Raw genomic sequence first — 17,259 nt, forward strand, 5'->3', positions numbered from 1 at the left:
TATAAGAAAGAGCGCTTTCTGAAGCAAAATGTCCTGAAGCTTTCCCCTGAAGAACTCGTTGCCTTGCAAGATGAGATCAAGCAACTGAGTGATGAATTTGATCGTTACTATGCTGACTGGCTTGGAGCCAAAGTCCGTTTTGTCAAGATTACTGAAAAGTTCACTTCCAATGTTTCAGCCCCAACGCAACAGGAAAACCCTCAGGCTGAGGCTTCTGCTCAGCCTACTGAAGAACATGCCAGCACCGCTAATGAAAATCAGGCTGCTGAAGAAAATGTGAGTTCCAGGGCTGATGACTGCATTCCAGTCGCTGAAGAAATTGCCAGGGCATCCACTAGCGGTGTGCCTGAAGAAAAAGAAGTCAGGACAACTGCATCAGTTGTGCCTGAAGAAATTCAACCAAATTCCTCTGCTCCTCCTGCGCCTACCCCAACTCCAATCCTTCCATCTGCATCAGATGTGAAGAAGGCCAAGGCTGCAGAGCGTGCAGCTGTGAAGAAAAGGTAAGCATCAACTCCATCAGATTCTTCAGCTCCAAAGAAGATGAAGCCATTGACCAGCTCTTATGCAAATCCCATTGATGTTGTTCCTATCTCAACCATGCCATCAAAGGACCTTGCTCCTTTTGATGAAGATTATGTGATTCCAAGTGAATCCGATGAAGAAAATCCTTCTGCTGCTTCGTGAGAGCAGTTGGATGAAGAAATTGAAGCGGATGCAATCCCTTCAACCCCCACAGTTTCCTCGTCTATGCCTCAGTTTACTGCTGAAAAGGCCGGTGTTGAAGAAATGGAAGATGAGGATGTGGATATTGGCTGTACCACACCTGTGCTGAATGATGACTTTTGGGAAAGTCAGCACCCAAATTCTCCTTTGTTCACACCTCTGCAACAAATTCCTCAGTCCACTGTCACTACTGAAGTACAAATGGGATCTGAAGAACCTCGTGCAACTCCTTCTGTCCATGAAGAGATTCCAGCCACTAGTGCTGAAGAAAATGTAAATGAAGAATTGAAGACCCAGGCTGTCACTAAAGAGGAAGCACAAATTCCTCAGCCTGAAGAACCTGAGATTGTGATTCCTGAGGTGATAATGCAATTGACTGACACTCCTCAGCCCAAGCCAAAGGATCCATTCTCAAAGAAGCAGAAATTCAAGGCTGATGACTTCTTTGGCGAGCACGTGTTCTTCACTGATTATAATCCTTATGACTCTGCTCGTCTTAGAAGGAAGCGCTTCTGGACCGCCAGCCAGGCGAACTTCTATTCTTCACTACTCTTCAACAAGGACAAAGTCTTCGACCACGAGCATATTCCTCATGTGGACATGGAATCACTGCCATGCTTCACACCTGTCATCAGTGTGCTTCATGACACAGGCCTTCTCAACTTTTGCACAGATATAGTTGATTGGAATGAAGAACTCATTCTTCAATTCTACGCAACACTGCACATCACAGGAGATGCTGACGATGTGAACTCCTGGGTCTTGGACTGGATGACCGATAACACTCATTACAAAGCACCGGCCTCTGAATTACTTCACGCCCTGCCCATCAGTCCTCCACCTGAAGGAGCTCGTTGCCTGTACCAAGAGCCTGAGCTCACTGCTCATTATATGCAAGTTCTTATGAAGCCATTGAAACCTGGTCAAGCCTCAAGGACCAAATTCCTCGTGAAGGAATTGCAGTATGTACCAAGGACAGTCTGTCGCATTCTGACGAAGACTATGAGTCCAATCAAAGGTCACGACTCCTCTGATGAGGAAATTGTTGGCATCATGAAGAATCTGGTATTCAACATCATCCATGGCATACCCGTCAACTATCACGATTTCTTCATGAGGACTCTGGCAAATGTTGCACTTTCACCGTTTGAGTTGAAGCCTTATGCACCATGGATTATGAGATTCCTCAGAACAAGGTCTTCACTCAACTACAAGGCTGATTTTCAGAATCATCTCAGCTACTTGCCCCCGATTGAAGTCCTCAAGCGGACCTATTCCTCAGCTGAAGAAAAGGGTAAGGCACCAGCTGTTATTGATGAAGGCATTCGTCCATTGGATGGTCAGTTTCACAAAACTGCATCTTGTTCCACCAATGATGACTCTGCCACTCATGATTCTACTGCCCATGCATCCAAGTCAAATCCTCAAGCCACTGCTCCTCGTGTGATGACTGACCGTGAGCTTCTGCTAAGTCTTCACCAGAAGGTGGATCGAAACCATAAATGGGTTAAGCGTCAGTTTGGTTCAATTCTTCACAACATGACTGCTACACATAATGCAGTGAAGAAAAACCATTACTACCTCCATGAAGTCTTCGGTCGCACCTCGGCTATTCTATCTCATGTATATGGTGAAGAAGATCTGAAGAACATGGGTCTCAAGGAAGATTTTGACTGGTCTGCTCCTCCACCAATGAAATACAAGAAGGTAAGGTTCCTTCCTTGGTGGCCAGCTCATATTCTTCATCGCGCGAAACCGACGAGCATGAAGACTTGGACGACACTGCGACAGGCCATACTACGACAAACGACCCCAACAACGCTGGCGCTCCTCCATCAACTTGATATTCTTCAGGGGCGTTAGTCCTCATTTTCGACCCTTTTGGTCATTCGATGACAAAGGGGGAGAAATTGAGTTAGTCTTCAAGCGGGTCTATATTATATGGGCATTTTTTTTTCGAAGTTACAACTCTCGTTCTTCTGATGACTTTGCTGGATCGAGTTGTAAACTTAAACTCTATGGTGGCCTGATACTTTTGCTGTAATTTTTTGCATGCTTATTCCTCGCTAATGTTAATGCACGCATGCTGAATTACATCAGTCACCATATTTCATCATGCATTTCAAATTCTTCATATATTATGTCAAATGCGTGTATGAATTACTAGATATAGGGGGAGATCTCCATGATTCTACTCTTCAAGTGTGCATTGCTTCAAAAGCAAATTCCTCACTATGCACATCTTCAGGGGGAGTTCTTCTATATCTTGCAATCAAATTCCTCAATATCAGTATTTACACGTCATATGATTATCCCCGTTGAAAACTTAACCTATATTGTCATTAATCACCAAAAAGGGGGAGATTGTAAGTGCATCTAGTGCCCCTTAGTGATTTTGGTGTATTGAAGACTTATAGGTTAAGGGACTAATGTGTTTATGAGTGTACACAGGTCAATAAGTCTATGAGGAGTTTGAGATTTACAGAGAAAGTCGACCCCTAAAAATGAATGTCTTCGACTGAAGACTTTGGATTTCTGAAGACTTTGAAAGTGAAGAAATTGGTGTGACCCTGAAGACTTGGTATTCATTCGAGGAACATGAAGCGTGAAGACTTTTGTTTTTGTAGTTTCATTTTCTCTTTCTTGAGTCATAGGAAACACCGTACTGTTAAAGGGGGTCGAGGAAATACTAAGGAAAAATTTCCATGTGATGCTCAACTCAAAATCCTACACCTACCAATCCCTTCGAGTGAAGCCATTGGAAATCTCATACAATTCAGTCATATTCTTCAGTGACAGAGACGAAGTTCTTCTGGTCTCTGAGGAATTTATTCTGACTGAGGAGTTAGGAATTCGCCAGTGCGAATTGCCTACACAGTGAGGATCATGATAGCCCTGAGGAATTTGATACTCAAATTTCCGACCGTTGATGTGCTACGCGCCAGCTGTCCCAAAATATCTACCCACCTAACGGTCATATTATTGAAGGGCATTTATGTCTTATCATGTCAGGCTGCTCCCTAGGCTATAAATAGGTGCCCCCTACAACCACTAGCTGGTTGGCTGCTCCGAGAGAAACTGACACTTGTCATTTGAGAACATCCCATCCTCCGAGGACTTTGAGCGAAAATCATCAAGTGAGGAAAACCCAAACCCAAACACCTACAAACCCAAAATGATTGAGCATACTGAAGAGATTGATCTTGTGTGGATCCGACGCTTGTTACCTTTAAAGACTGTGCTTCTTCCAGACGGTTAGGCGTCATGGTCTAGAGCATCCAAGAGGAATTGTGGATCGCCGAGTGACCAAGTTTGTGAAGGTTCGGAAGTCACCTAAAGACTAACCACGAGTGATTGGGTGAGGTCTGTGTGACTTTAGCTCAAGGAGAATACGATGAGGACTGTGTGTCCTCAGGTTTAAATACCTAGCCGCTCCAACCAGATGTACAACTGAGACAGCAGTTGAAACTGGTCTACCGAATCATTGTCTTCATCAAGCTTACTGGTTCTATTTCCTCAACTCTTTCATTTCCTCATTACAGTTGTTGTGTGCTTGTTCATATGTGATTGAAGACTTTGACTGAAGACTTTCTCAATTTCCTCAGTTCAATTTCTTCAGTCTGTTTGTCTTCATCCTGTGTTATCCTGTGATTACGCTTTCTGTACTCTGTGCTTGTCTTCATTTCATCATGATGACCATGCTTGTGTTCTGTTATATTTACTTTTGAGTACTTATTCCGCTGCTAGTACTTCTTCGCTAAGGAATTTCCTCACCCGCAAATTCCTCAGTGAAGAGTTCATAAAAATCGCCTATTCACCCCCCCCTCTAGTCGATATAACGCACTTTCACCGAAACAAATGTAGGGGCTTTGCGGGAGTCTGAATAGCAGCCACGTAGGACCCTGACATTCCTCCCCCCTCCCAAAAAAACTTCCCAGACCCAGCGCCTCCATCCTCCCCATTTTCTCTTCTTTCTACTTTCGCTCCTGCCTTTGTCATCGTTCCACCACCACAACCGTCACACCACATCCCTGCCGGAACTCAACGTCTGCGTGACCTCCAGCGTTCCAGCCGGGCTCCACCCTGCTTCTCCTCCGTCGCTGTTCAACCCCTGTCCTCTGACCGCCCCGCCAGGTACCATCTGCTGCTGGTATACTCACCATGCTCGACACTTGTTTGATGAATTGCCGGAGCTAAAAAGTTGTCCCTTCTTCTTTCAAGCAATGGATTCCGATTTGGAGTACATATGTGAGCACTATGTTGAGTCGTCCGACGAGGAGGACTACACGGAGGAGACGGCAATGATGCAGGCGGTCCTTGAAGATGCGAAGCGTGCGGAGGAACATGTTCTCAATTTTAAGGGATCGATCAAGGGTCATTGAGTGCTCAACCGCAATAGGGTGCTTGGTCATTTGACACTGATGGCCGACTACTTTGCCCCTAATGCATTCTTCGTTGACCATTTACACCGGCGTTTTCGGATGCGCAAGACTGTCTTCGATTGTTTGTACCATGGCGTCCGGTCTTACGACGACTATTTCATCTTGTAGAAGGACGCCGTGGGAAAGATTGAGTTCTCTGGTTACCAGAAATGCACGGCCGCACTCCGGATGCTTGCATATGGCACGACCGGCTGCTGATTCATGGAATGACTATCTACGGATGTCTGAGAGCACATGCCAAGATGCCATGGTCAGGTTTGAACTACTGTTGTTGAGGTGTTTGGATCTCAGTACCTAAGAGAACCAACTATGGCAGACACCAAGAGGCTCTTTGCGATCTCAGAAGCAAGATGGTGGTCAGGTTTGCTTGGGTCTCTTGACTGCATGCATTCGAAATGGAAAAAACTGCCCGAAGGCTCCAGAAGGGCAATATCATGGTCATGTTAAATAAGAAGTCCACCATCATTCTTGAAGTTGGTGCATAACATGGTCTTTGGATTTGGCAGGCTTTCTTTGGCATGTCCGGGTCTCACAATGACATCAATGTGCTGTAGCAATCACCATTGTTTACGAGTCTGACTGAAGGAAAATCTCCTCCTTGCCACCATACTGCCAATGGACATGAGTACGACATGGGATACTATCTGGTTGACATTATCTATCCTCCGCGAGCTACCTTTGTCAGCACCATCTCTAACCCAGTAGGCCAGAAACAGTCTCACTTTGCCCAAAGACAGGAAGCAGCTAGAAAGGATGTCGAGAGGGCATTTGGAGTTCTGCGGGCCCATTTTGTAGTTGTTCGTGGACCTACTAAATTATTATTATTATTTGTTTAGAAAAGGAGGATGACCCCCCGGCCTCTGCATCTGGGTGATGCATACGGCCACTTTATTAATTATTCTCACAAGACCTTACAAAGTCATACAACAGTAAGACTAAAGCCACCGTCTAAGCAACAAATGTCGCTACACCTATCCAGTTGATGAAGGGACGCAGATAGCCTGGGCCTAATACCAAACAGACATCGCAGCCAAGCCTAACATCTAAGACCTGAGACCCCAACCTAGCCACTTGCCGGGTCTGGGGCATACACTGGTCCGGCGTGCTCTCAGAGGCCGCCGCCGCCAACTGCCACCGCTCCATCTTCAGAACTGTACTGATGCATCAACCTTGTTCGGTCTAGCTATCCTCGACGCCACCATGGCGCCCAACGGCACCTCCTCCCTGCGCGCAAACATCTGAGCACGTCGCGGTCGCCACTGATACACCTCAGCGCCATGCTGCCAAGTACCATCAGCCGACACAGCTTGAAGTCCTTGGAAGATTTGTCGTGCGTAGCACCTGCCGACCAGGCATGACAAAGCGTAGCACCTATCGTTCAGGCATGACTTGACATCTCCACCGAAGCTCCGTGCAAGACGAAGCCGCTCCACCTCCTGCCTCTAACTTCCAGCGATGCTCCACAAACGATGCTCCCAAGAGAGGAATGACACCGCAGTGCCGCCATCGTCCGATCTGGAACACCAGATCCTAGGGTTTCCCCCGGAGCAGCACGAGTGGGTCGACAGTAGTTACACGACGATGCCTTCATCAAGGTAACGACGTAGAACGCCGCCATCGCCTACCGTCGGCTCGGTTTTCACCGGCAACCATGTCTCCCCAACTCGCAGCCGGGACTAGATGATGGATCTCAAGATCCGATCACCAAGCTTCTGGCCGACCACCGCCGACGAAGAAGATGACCACCACCACTGGCTACACTGGCCAGAACAGATCTGCCATGGGTGCCGCCAAGCAGTCCACCAGGCCCTCGACGCCGCCGCCGATCTAAAGCCAGATGACATGCCGCCGAAGACCGCATCGCGCCGCCGCCCGATCCAGGCCAGCCGCCGCCCGTGGCCCGAGGCGGGGCCGACCGCCGCCGTCGCGTAAGCCAACGCCGCCGCTTCTAGATCGGCCGCACCTCCACGCATGTTGGGGCCCCGCCACCCCTGAGACGCGGGAGGGAGGAAGAGCCCCCGCCACCGCCGTCGGCCTCCGCGCGCAAGCCGGCTACGTCCTCCGGCAGCGGCGGGAGGAGGGGAGGAGGATGGGCTAGGCCCGGCGGCGGCTAGGGTTGGGGAGCCCCCGAGTCGCCCGAGCGGGGGGCGACGCGGGGGGTCAGGAGCCTGTGCTTTCTAGTGAAGCAACAAATGAAAAAGGAAAGAAAAAGAAAAGGGATCCGAAGACCTTCCCGCAAAAAAAAGGGATCCGAAGACCTTGTTGGAGGTGATAACATGATATGTGATCATGCACAACATGATTGTCGAGGATGAGGATGAGGATGTTGCCGCAGCTCTAGAATTTGAGAACATGAGTGATCCTATCGAACTTCCAAACCAGAATTCGACCATATTAATTTGAAGAGTTTATTCAAATGCATCAACAAAATCGGCATCGAGCAACTCACGAGCAGCCGAAGGAAGATCTGATTGAGTATCATTGGGTGGTTAAAGGGGACAACAATGTTGGAATGTAATATTTGAACATTTAAAGTTTGAACTACTGCTGCATGCGGCTATTTGAACGCCTGTACTCTATGTACACGGCTATTTGAATGCCTGTACTCTATGTATGCAGCTATTTGAACGTGCGAACTTTTAAAAAAATTTGGGAGGCCGGATGTATACGGGCAACGTTGGATGGCCGACCCCCGTATCCATGTCCGCGGAATGATCCCCTTGTCCGCGGATGCAGGAGGAAATTTTCGGGTTGCCGTTGGAGATGCCTTTACATCTTTTTGTTAGCTCTCGGGTTTTATTTCAAAGGGGTCCAATTAATTTTGCTTCTAAGAATTTAAACATCAGACTTCAAATTTATCTGAAATTGTTGAAACATTTCTTTAAATGGTCATGAAATTCACGATATTTGTGAATCTCGGATATGTACAAAAAGAATATCCTGAAAGTAAATGTTAAACATCGCTCCTATGTACCTTTTCAAAGCCCTTCATGTTTACCTCCTGAACCATCGACTGTCCGTGCTAGCCCTCTTCTGTTGAAGCGGAAGATGCTCATGCAAACCAACCTCCTCCAACACCCATTCCATCCCAACCGGATATCACAAGATTCTATTACTTGTTCCATGAGACGATACGAGAGTGTGGTGTACATGACGCCCGGGGGCACATGTCGATGTGTGAATTAGATAGTGTGTGTTTCCAATTCTGACTATCTGTGAATCAACTGTAGCTCCTAGTGCCTCCTCTGTCTACACCTTCAATTTTGAATCCCTAGTGTACGTGCAGCAACCACACAAATAATAGATGAACTAGGAATGAATAATTTTGCTCAAAGAAGTAAGCTATTCATTATTGGCTTAGTAAAGGCTTGCTCCTTATAAAAGACGTGGGTGACATGAAGTCATTGGTTCTCCAGTAGGTCAATAGTCAACAATTCCTTAGCTATGAGCTTGGTAATCATGTAGGTAAAGAGCCTATGAGATCTTCAATCAAACGAACAATTTGGTCTGCTTGTTTCTCCTTGGGTAGGTCAAAGACAATGTGAACTTGGGTAGGCTCATATGGTTGAGGGGGGCAGAGTTCTAGAGAGAGATGCATGCATCATCTTATGTGGTAGATGGGTGGTCCGGACAGAAAGGGATGCTAAGAAGCATGTCGAGCTAGGGCAACTGATGCTGGAATCTGTCAAGTGGACAATCGACATCATAATGGACTTGGCCACATCAATAAGTGAGAAGTCCGTACACCCAGGTTGGGCTAGAGCACGATGGAAGCTGCTAAAGGTTGACGCCTAACATTTCAATTTTGATGCACGCTATGTGGAGGGCATAGCTAAGGAAGCACATGAATGGAAGTTCAAGACCACATGGCTAAACTAACTAGCGCGAAGGCGCTTTGCTACAAGTTTTGGGCCAGTTCTCTGGTGATGGAAGCAATAGTTGTGTCATGATGTTTTGGTTGGCTTGTGAGGTGGGTTGAAGTGGTCCAGCCGTGGAACCTGGCAAAGTATATGAGCGTTTGAAAATTCTGGGTACCCTTTACGAGATCAATGAGCTAAGCAGGAACTTTGCAGTTTTTTTCTCTCGGTTACGTTGGGCAGGAAACTAATGAGGCGGCACACCTATGTGCATGCGAAGCAAACTAGCGAGAGTAGTAGGACAAGATATCTTTGGCTTAATTTCGTTCCATTGTTCCCAGCTGACTGTCTACAAAAACGATTGTATTCCTGCTGTTTAAATCAATAAAGTTTGTGATTAAAAACGGAGTTGTTTAACTCTTTTTACTTTTTTACCAAAGAGAGAGGAATGCATCATGGTAAGCAAATGGAGCAATGAGCACAAGTTTGCAAAACAACGGTCCAGACGCCCAATAGTTTCTCGTCTGTTGACCTATGAGGCACATTTTTCTGCAGTTCTATGATGCGGGCCTAGTTTCATGCGAAACTCAAACAGTAAAGCCTATAATAACTCTCGAGTGGTTGAGCATGCATATGTATCAATGACTCTTGCGATCTTGTTTATAAATAATTACCCTGGCCTTCTCCATGTATACCAACATCCGATGTAGTCAAACCAAAGCATGCTGGCAGATGATACCGAAAAGGGTAACAATGACGAATAAAATGTGGCATTGGAGCGGCCTAGCATCATCTCTTGGGAATAATACACATCGGGAATTAGAGTTGGAGTACCAGAGCATCCCATTGTGCTATGTTGCTGAATGAGACTGGATAATGTTTTGGTGTGTGCCAATCGTTGTCAGAAGGCAAAGGTGCTATCGAACAAGTTTGCCCTCTTTTACTTCAAAGCAATGCTCCTAATAGAGAATTTAGTTTCAAAATTCAGGACGGGGCCCTAGATGCACCGGCAGAGCTTTACCCAAGCCTCTTCAGGTAGTGCACTCTCCGGATTGTAATCGTAAAATCGTCATGGATAATTACAAATGGACACGGCACCTCAAGGCTGACCTCATGTCGAATGTATCGGCCAATTCATTGGTATGATCTCCACATGGTGCAGTTGTGACCGCAAGAGAAGGATGCCCTAACCTGGCGATGGACTACCAATGGGAAGTTCACTGCCAGCTCGGCGTATTCGGTGCAATTCTTTGGTTGAATCACGATTCACGCCTCCCTTCGTCGAGCTGGCCAAGTCCTTGATGTGCCTCCCAAGCGCAAGATGTTCGCTTGGTTGGTGGTGCAAGGTCGTTGCCTACCTTTCGTCAAAAAGAAAAGGTGTCCCTTCAATTCTGTTCTGAATGCTGAAGAGGGCCAAATTTAAAGCTTCTGAACACCTGATTTCTGTCATTAGCCGGCGTACAAAGCTTCCATTATCCATTGGTCAACATGACAACATCGCCAATCATTATCTGCAGATGTTGTGGAAATGCCGCATGATTTACAAAATCAAACATGTTGCCGCAGAACCACAACCATTTCATAGTTTCAGGCAATGGCACAACACACAAGTCCAAGGAGATCAATCTCATTCCTTCTCCTTCCTTCCCATCCGTTGGACACGAGCTCCATGAGGAACCTGGCGGACTTGGTCACCGACGAGTTGGCAGCCATGAGGTTGTACATCATGTTCTCCACCTCACCACCTTCAACTCCGGTTCCTTCTCCTCGTCCTCCATATCATGAGCACCTAGCTCTCCCCACCGTTATGTTTTTTAAATAATAAAGTTTGTGATTAAAAGAAAGGAGTTTTTAATCTTTATAAAGCATCTACAACCGGATCCCTTAAACTGCCCTCGTATGTTCGGCTGGACAGCTCGGACGGGAGAGATAAGAAAAATACCATCCAACTAAACCCTCTAACTCGTTCTCATATGTCCAAGTTGTCCGCAAAAGCCTCAAACTCAGCCCATGCCTGGAAAGGATATGAGGGTGTTCGGACATCGCCGACCGAGAAACCCACTCCGGAGTCGCACATTGACGTACTCGGACGCCTCACCTCACCGGAATCCGCTATTTAAAGGCGCCCCCCCCCCTCCATCCTCCTCCCTTGCACTGCATCCGCCATGACTACAGGCGGCGAAGCTCTTTGGGACAACCTTTTCACGGAGATGAAGCATGCTGTGGCCGCCCTTGCCGCTGCCTGGTAGAGCCGCCTTGCCAAGCGGATCGAGGCCGGCTTGCCGGCCAGCTCGCCCAAGGTCTCCGACGAGGAGGACAAGACCACGGTGGAGACGTGCTCCGACGACACTGCCCGGCTCCGCGCCTCCTGTGCACGTCGGCTTCACCATGGAGCAGGCCCGGCTAGAGCACGATGGAAGCCATCGAAGGCCGATGTCTAAAAGTTCGAATTTGATGTGCGCCATGTGGAGGAAGCAGTGGTTGCGTGTAATGGTATTTGGCTGGTTTGTTAGATGGGCTTGAGCCATATTATTGTAGAGTGGTCTGACTGTGAAACCTGGTAAAACATGACGGTTTAAAATTTCACATATCCTTTATTGAGATCAAGGAGCTAAACGCCAACTTTTTCTATCGATCATGTTGGGTGGGAAACAAATAAGGCGACACATCTATGTGCGAAGCAAGCTTGCGAGAGTAGGAGAAGATGTGTCTGACTTAGTTTCATTCATTGTTCCCGCCTTCCCGGTATAATGTGTACAAAAATGATTGTATTCCCCTTGTTTAAATCAATAAAGTTTGTGATTTAAAAAATTAGTTGTTTAAACCAAAGTGAGAGGAATGCATAGTGGGAAGCTAATGGAGCAAGGAGCATAGTTTGCAAAAGAATGGCCCAGACGCCCAACGGCTTCTCATCAGTCGACGTATGTGGCACTTTTCTGCGGTTGTGTGACATGGGCCTAGTTTCTTGCATAAACTCAAGCATGTGAAGCAGTAAAGGCGACATACCATGTACTCTGTGTTCAGAAAAATCAAGTGCAATATCTTCAGAACAGTTAATTGGTGAAACTTTAAAGCCAATAATAACTCTCTAGTGGTTGAACATGTATGAATGGCTCTGCTAATCTTTTATAAATACTTACCCTGACCTTCTTCATGTATACAAACATCCAGTAGTCAAACCGAAGCATGCCGGTGGATGATGCCGAGAAGTGATTGACAAGGGTAACAATGATGAATAAAATGTGTCGTTGGAACAGCCTAAGCGTTATCTTGTGGGAATACGAGGCATCATGAATTATAGTTAGAGTAGCAGAAATTCCTGGCATGTTGAATGAGCCTCGGTAATGTTTTGCTGTGTCGATCGTTGTGAGAAGGCAAGGTGCCATCGAACAACTTTGCTCCCACCGACATTAGAGCCATGCCGATACTCGATTGCGGTTTGGAATGCAGTTAAGGCAAGGATTGGGCTGGGCGATATCATGACCGGAGATTGGGCGGAAAGGAACAGTGTCAGAGATTGGTGGACCGAGCTTGCCCTCGTGTGCTCGCCGAGTAGAAAAGGAATGGCCTCCCTACTTATGCTTATTTCTTGGGAACTTTGGAAGGAGAGAAATGCTAGGATCTTTCGAAACGTCTCTACGCCTTCGATGATAATCGTGGACAAGATCCTGGAGGAAGCAAGATTGTGGGTGTTGGCAGGTGCCAAAGGTCTTGATGTAATTTTACCCCGCAGGTAGTTGCTTTATCTTTGCTAGATTTGGCTGTTGTCTTCGGACACTGGTATACTTCCTTTCTTAATTAATGAAATGACAAGTCTTTTGCCTCGTTTCAAAAAAACCTATTAGAACCATGCTCCTAATTGGAAATTTCGTTTCAAAATTCAGGACGGACCCTGGATGCACCTGTAGAGCTCCAAAGAGCTTTACCTAGATCTCTTCAAGCAGTGCACTCTCCGGACGTTAACCACAAAAACCGGTATGGAGAATGACAAATGGATGTGACACTTGAAAGCTGACCTTATTGTCGAATCCATCGGCCAATTCACTCATTTTTATTGTGACTCCAATTGGTGCGGTTGCGACCGCGAGAAGGATGCTCTGACTTGGCGTTGAACTACGAATGGGCAGTTCACTGCCAGCTCGGCTATTCGGTGAATTCTCCAGCTGCAGCATGCCTCCCTTCGTCAAGCTGGTCTGGTCCTCTGATCGCAATGAAAGCAGCGGTGCCAGCCTTTCATAAAAAATCCCTTCAATCATGCTCTGAATGCTGAAAAGGGCCATGATGAACAAAGATATCTATTGTTCGGTGTTTTTTTTACGAAAAAACTTTCGATTTACTCACCATCTGTCAATGTAATGTAGTACCAAAAACACCAACAAACAAAATCATCTAGGTCCATGGAGCGAGTCGAAGGCGCGCCGCCGTCTTCACCCCTTCCTCGTTGGAGCCAGGCAAGATATATATTGTTCGGTGTTAATCTCAAGCTTTTGAAGACATGATTTCTGTCACTTGCTAGCACACAAAATTTCCTTTATCAATTGGTTAACATCGCCTACCATAATCTGCAGATGTTGTGCAAATACCGCCTGGATCACAAAATTAAACATGTTGCTGGGTATATACCGAGAAACCGAACGGTTAACCGAAGTAAAAAATATTTTTTCTCAAGGCGAACAACTATACAAGTTGTCATTTTTCTTGTACATCAGTGAAATTCACTACTAAGCATGTGCATGTTTCCTGTAACATAGTTATTTTTCTCTTTAAAAATGCTAAGCACGTCCATAACAATTAAGGGATGAATCCATGCATGCATATAAACTTATATATATAGTGATATACTATTTGTGTAAAATAGTATGTGTTTTGAGTCATACATTTGTAAATTATTATTACGTCATTTTCAAGTTCGCGTCAACTTTGGTTATTATGGTATATACCGAAACCATATCGAAATAATTTGGTATATACCGAAACCGAACCGTGTTTTAAGTTCATACCGTTTTTACCGAAGTATTGATACCGTACAAACCGAAAAACCATATAAACCAAACCATGTAAACCCAATAAACCGAATGCATAGAGTGAGGGACTGGGGTGGCGGCGCGTTAGCTTTCGCTCTGTCTCTCGTGGGGGAGACGGGTGGTGAGTTGGCGGCCATGAGGTGGTACATCATGTTCTCCACCTCGCTGATCGTCGGCCGCCGCTTCATACACGACACCACCTTCAACTCCGTCTCCTTCTCCTCGTCCTCCATCATGAGTACCCAGCTCTCCCCGCCGAACATGCCGCCCTCCACGCACCGGAGCGGCACCCCTTTCTTCTTGCTCAGCAGCCCCTTCACCTCCAGCCCCATGAAGGAGTACACCACGTTGAAGGAGCCCACGAAACCCTTGGCGATGCCACCGAACCCTTCCTCCTCCACCTCGTAGCTCCACCCCGGGTAAGTTACACACAAATAACTTGGAAATAAGTAACCATGTGAGTTACACACAAAAAGCAAAATCATGATTTTGGAAAGATGAAAAGTGCATGTATTATTCACTATTTAGAAATCATCATTTTTGTCATTTTTGCACAGCTCACATGTTTACTTATTTCATCACCAAACTTTACACATGTGTAATATCCATCCATATGATCATGTAGAATTCTTTCCAGGATTTTATGAAATTGTAACTGTGATTCTTAAACTATTTAAAATAAAGTCCTCCAATGCAGCCATGTTCCAAAAATCTACTCTTCCTAGTTTTCTGCAGAAACTCAAACATGTGAAGCAATAAAGGCGACGTACCATGTACTCTGTATTCAGAAAAAACAAGTGCAATATCTTCAGAACAGGTTAATCGGTGAAACACTAAAACCTATAATAACTCTCTTGAGTGGTCGAGCATGCACATGTATCAATTGCTCTGCTGATCTTGTTTATAAATACTTACGCTGACCTCTGTGTATACCAACATCCTGTAGTCAAACCAAAGCATGTCGGTGGATGAGACCGAGAAGGGTAACAATGACGAGTAAAATGTGGCGTGGGAGTTGCCTAAGCGTGTTCTCCTTGGAATAAGACGCATCAGGAATTAGAGTTAGAGTTTTTATGTGCCAACCATTGCTAGAAGGCAAAAGGTGCCATCGAACAAGTCATACAGAGCTTCAAATAGCTTTACCCAGACTTGCTCAGACAGTGCATTCTCCAGACTGTGACCATTAAAACTGCCATGGAGAATGACAAATGGATGCGACACTTGAAGGCTGACCTCGCTGTCGAATCCATCGGCCGATTCATCAGTCAGATCTCCAATCGGTACAATTGCGAAGCGAAGCTGATCTCCTATCGTCTTCTCCAGATTGCAAAGCGAAGCTGCGTTGTGGGTGGCCGCAGGGAGAGCTAGAGTTGTGGCCTCGCAGAACGTCCATTTGAGGCACACTAAATTGCTGTATTAAACTACTCCTTTTCGGTCAGCCCAACTATTTTCCCTGTGCTGGCAATGAAAGCAGCCAGGCGTTGCCTACCTTTCGTCAAAAAAAAAAAAAACTTCAATTCTGTTCTGAATGCTGAAAAGGGCCATGCTGATTGATGAACAAATGTCTAGTGTTGGGTGTTAATCTCAAGCTTTCGAACACCTGTTTTCTCTCATTTCCTAGCACACAAAACTTCCCTTATCCGTTGGTTAACATTGCCTATCATAATCTGCAGACGCCATGGAAATGCCGCCTGAATTACAAAATCAAACATGCTGCTGTAGCACCACAACCATTTCAGAATTTCAGGCAGTTTGCACGACACAGAAGAAAGAAAGTTCAGGAAACGCCGTGAACACAAAAGTCCGAGGAAACCAATCTCACTGCTTCCCCTTCCTTCCCGTCACGTTGGAGACGAGCTCCCTGAGGAACCTGGCGGACTTGGTGACCGGCGAGTTGGCGGCCATGAGGTTGTACATCATGTTCTCCACCTCGCCGACCGTCGGCCGCCGCTTCATCCGCGACACCACCTTCAACTCCGGCTCCTTCTCCCCGTCCTCCATCATGAGCACCCAGCTCTCCCCGCCGAACCTGCCGCCCTCCACACACCGGAGCAGCACGCCCTTCTTCTTGCTCAGCAGCCCCTTCACCTCCAGCCCCATGAAGGAATACACCACGTTGAAGGAGCCCACGAAGCCCTTGGCGACGCCGCCGAACCCCTCCTCCTCCACCTCGTAGCTCCACCCCGGGTTGAACAGCACCGCCGGCCTGGGGTCCAGCGCGTTGACGGCCGCGCGCAGCTTCTCCACCTGCGGCCGCCCCGGCGACAGGAACACGGCGGCGTCGCAGGCGCTCAGCGCGTCCGGCGCCACCGTGTCCAGCTGCGCGTGCGCCAGCGCCGACGTGTCCCCCCAGTTCTTGAACTCGCGCACGGCCACCGCCTGGTCCTCCGCGGAGGGCCAGACGAGGAGCAGCCTCGCCGGCGAGCCCTTCCGGGACACGCCGAGGCCCGAGAAGACGTCGAAGGCGAGGCGCGCCAGGGAGCCCGGCGAGTCGTCGACCACGGGGATCTCGGCGCGGAACCGGGCCTGCCGCTGCTGCTTCTTGAGCTTCCGCGCCGGGAGCGAGTTGTTGAGCGGCTTGCGCAGCGCCGTGGCCAGGCACGACCTGGCCTGCGCGACCGCCTCCTCCCTCGACGACGGGGGCGTCGGGGAGCCGTCCGTCAGCGGGGCCGACGGTGCCGACGACGACTGGACGCGCCCCGGCGGCGGACCGCGGAGGAGGAGGGTAACGTGGAGAGCAGGTAGGCGCGGTGGCGGGAAGAGAAACGAGCGGTTCGGGAGTGGCGGAACTGGAGCTTTGAGTGCGATCTTGGACGAGGGAGGAGGGTTCGAGAGGCTGAGCGCCATTGGCGCGAACAAGAGAAGAAGACGATAAGGTGTGGTGCTCTGCTCTCCATGGTGCGGCAAGCGAGTTGGTGGAGCTGGGCTTGGACACTGACAGCGTGGCCCCACTGCCCAGAATCTGGGTGCCATATCAGAGCTGCAGAATATGATGTTCTGCAAGACTGCAAATGTTACTTCAGAGTACTACAGTCTACAGTACTACTCGTATTTCATTTGGTTCATCTTGACTAAGGACTTTCTGATGAGTTGCCGGAGTTCATCAGAGAAAATGAATGAGTGAGCACTGAGCAGAAGAGCATCAGCAGACACTAGTGACTGACATCATAAGATAGGTAGCAAAACAGAGTGCCCTCGAATCACTGGGAT

The 17,259-nt window shown here is 47.6% G+C and overlaps 1 protein-coding gene across 1 annotated transcript; it reads right to left on the minus strand.

Annotated features, from left to right (window-relative positions):
* Positions 1–15,680: 15,680 nt before the first annotated feature.
* Positions 15,681–16,958, minus strand: LOC109759020 (uncharacterized). Its single transcript, XM_020317862.4, has one exon. It carries the CDS (start codon positions 16,894–16,896, stop codon positions 15,868–15,870), a length of 1,029 nt encoding a protein of 342 aa, XP_020173451.1. The 5' UTR covers positions 16,897–16,958; the 3' UTR covers positions 15,681–15,867.
* Positions 16,959–17,259: the final 301 nt, after the last annotated feature.

This window comes from Aegilops tauschii, chromosome 1 (assembly GCF_002575655.3).
Source record: "Aegilops tauschii subsp. strangulata cultivar AL8/78 chromosome 1, Aet v6.0, whole genome shotgun sequence".
Lineage (NCBI taxonomy): Eukaryota > Viridiplantae > Streptophyta > Magnoliopsida > Poales > Poaceae > Aegilops > Aegilops tauschii.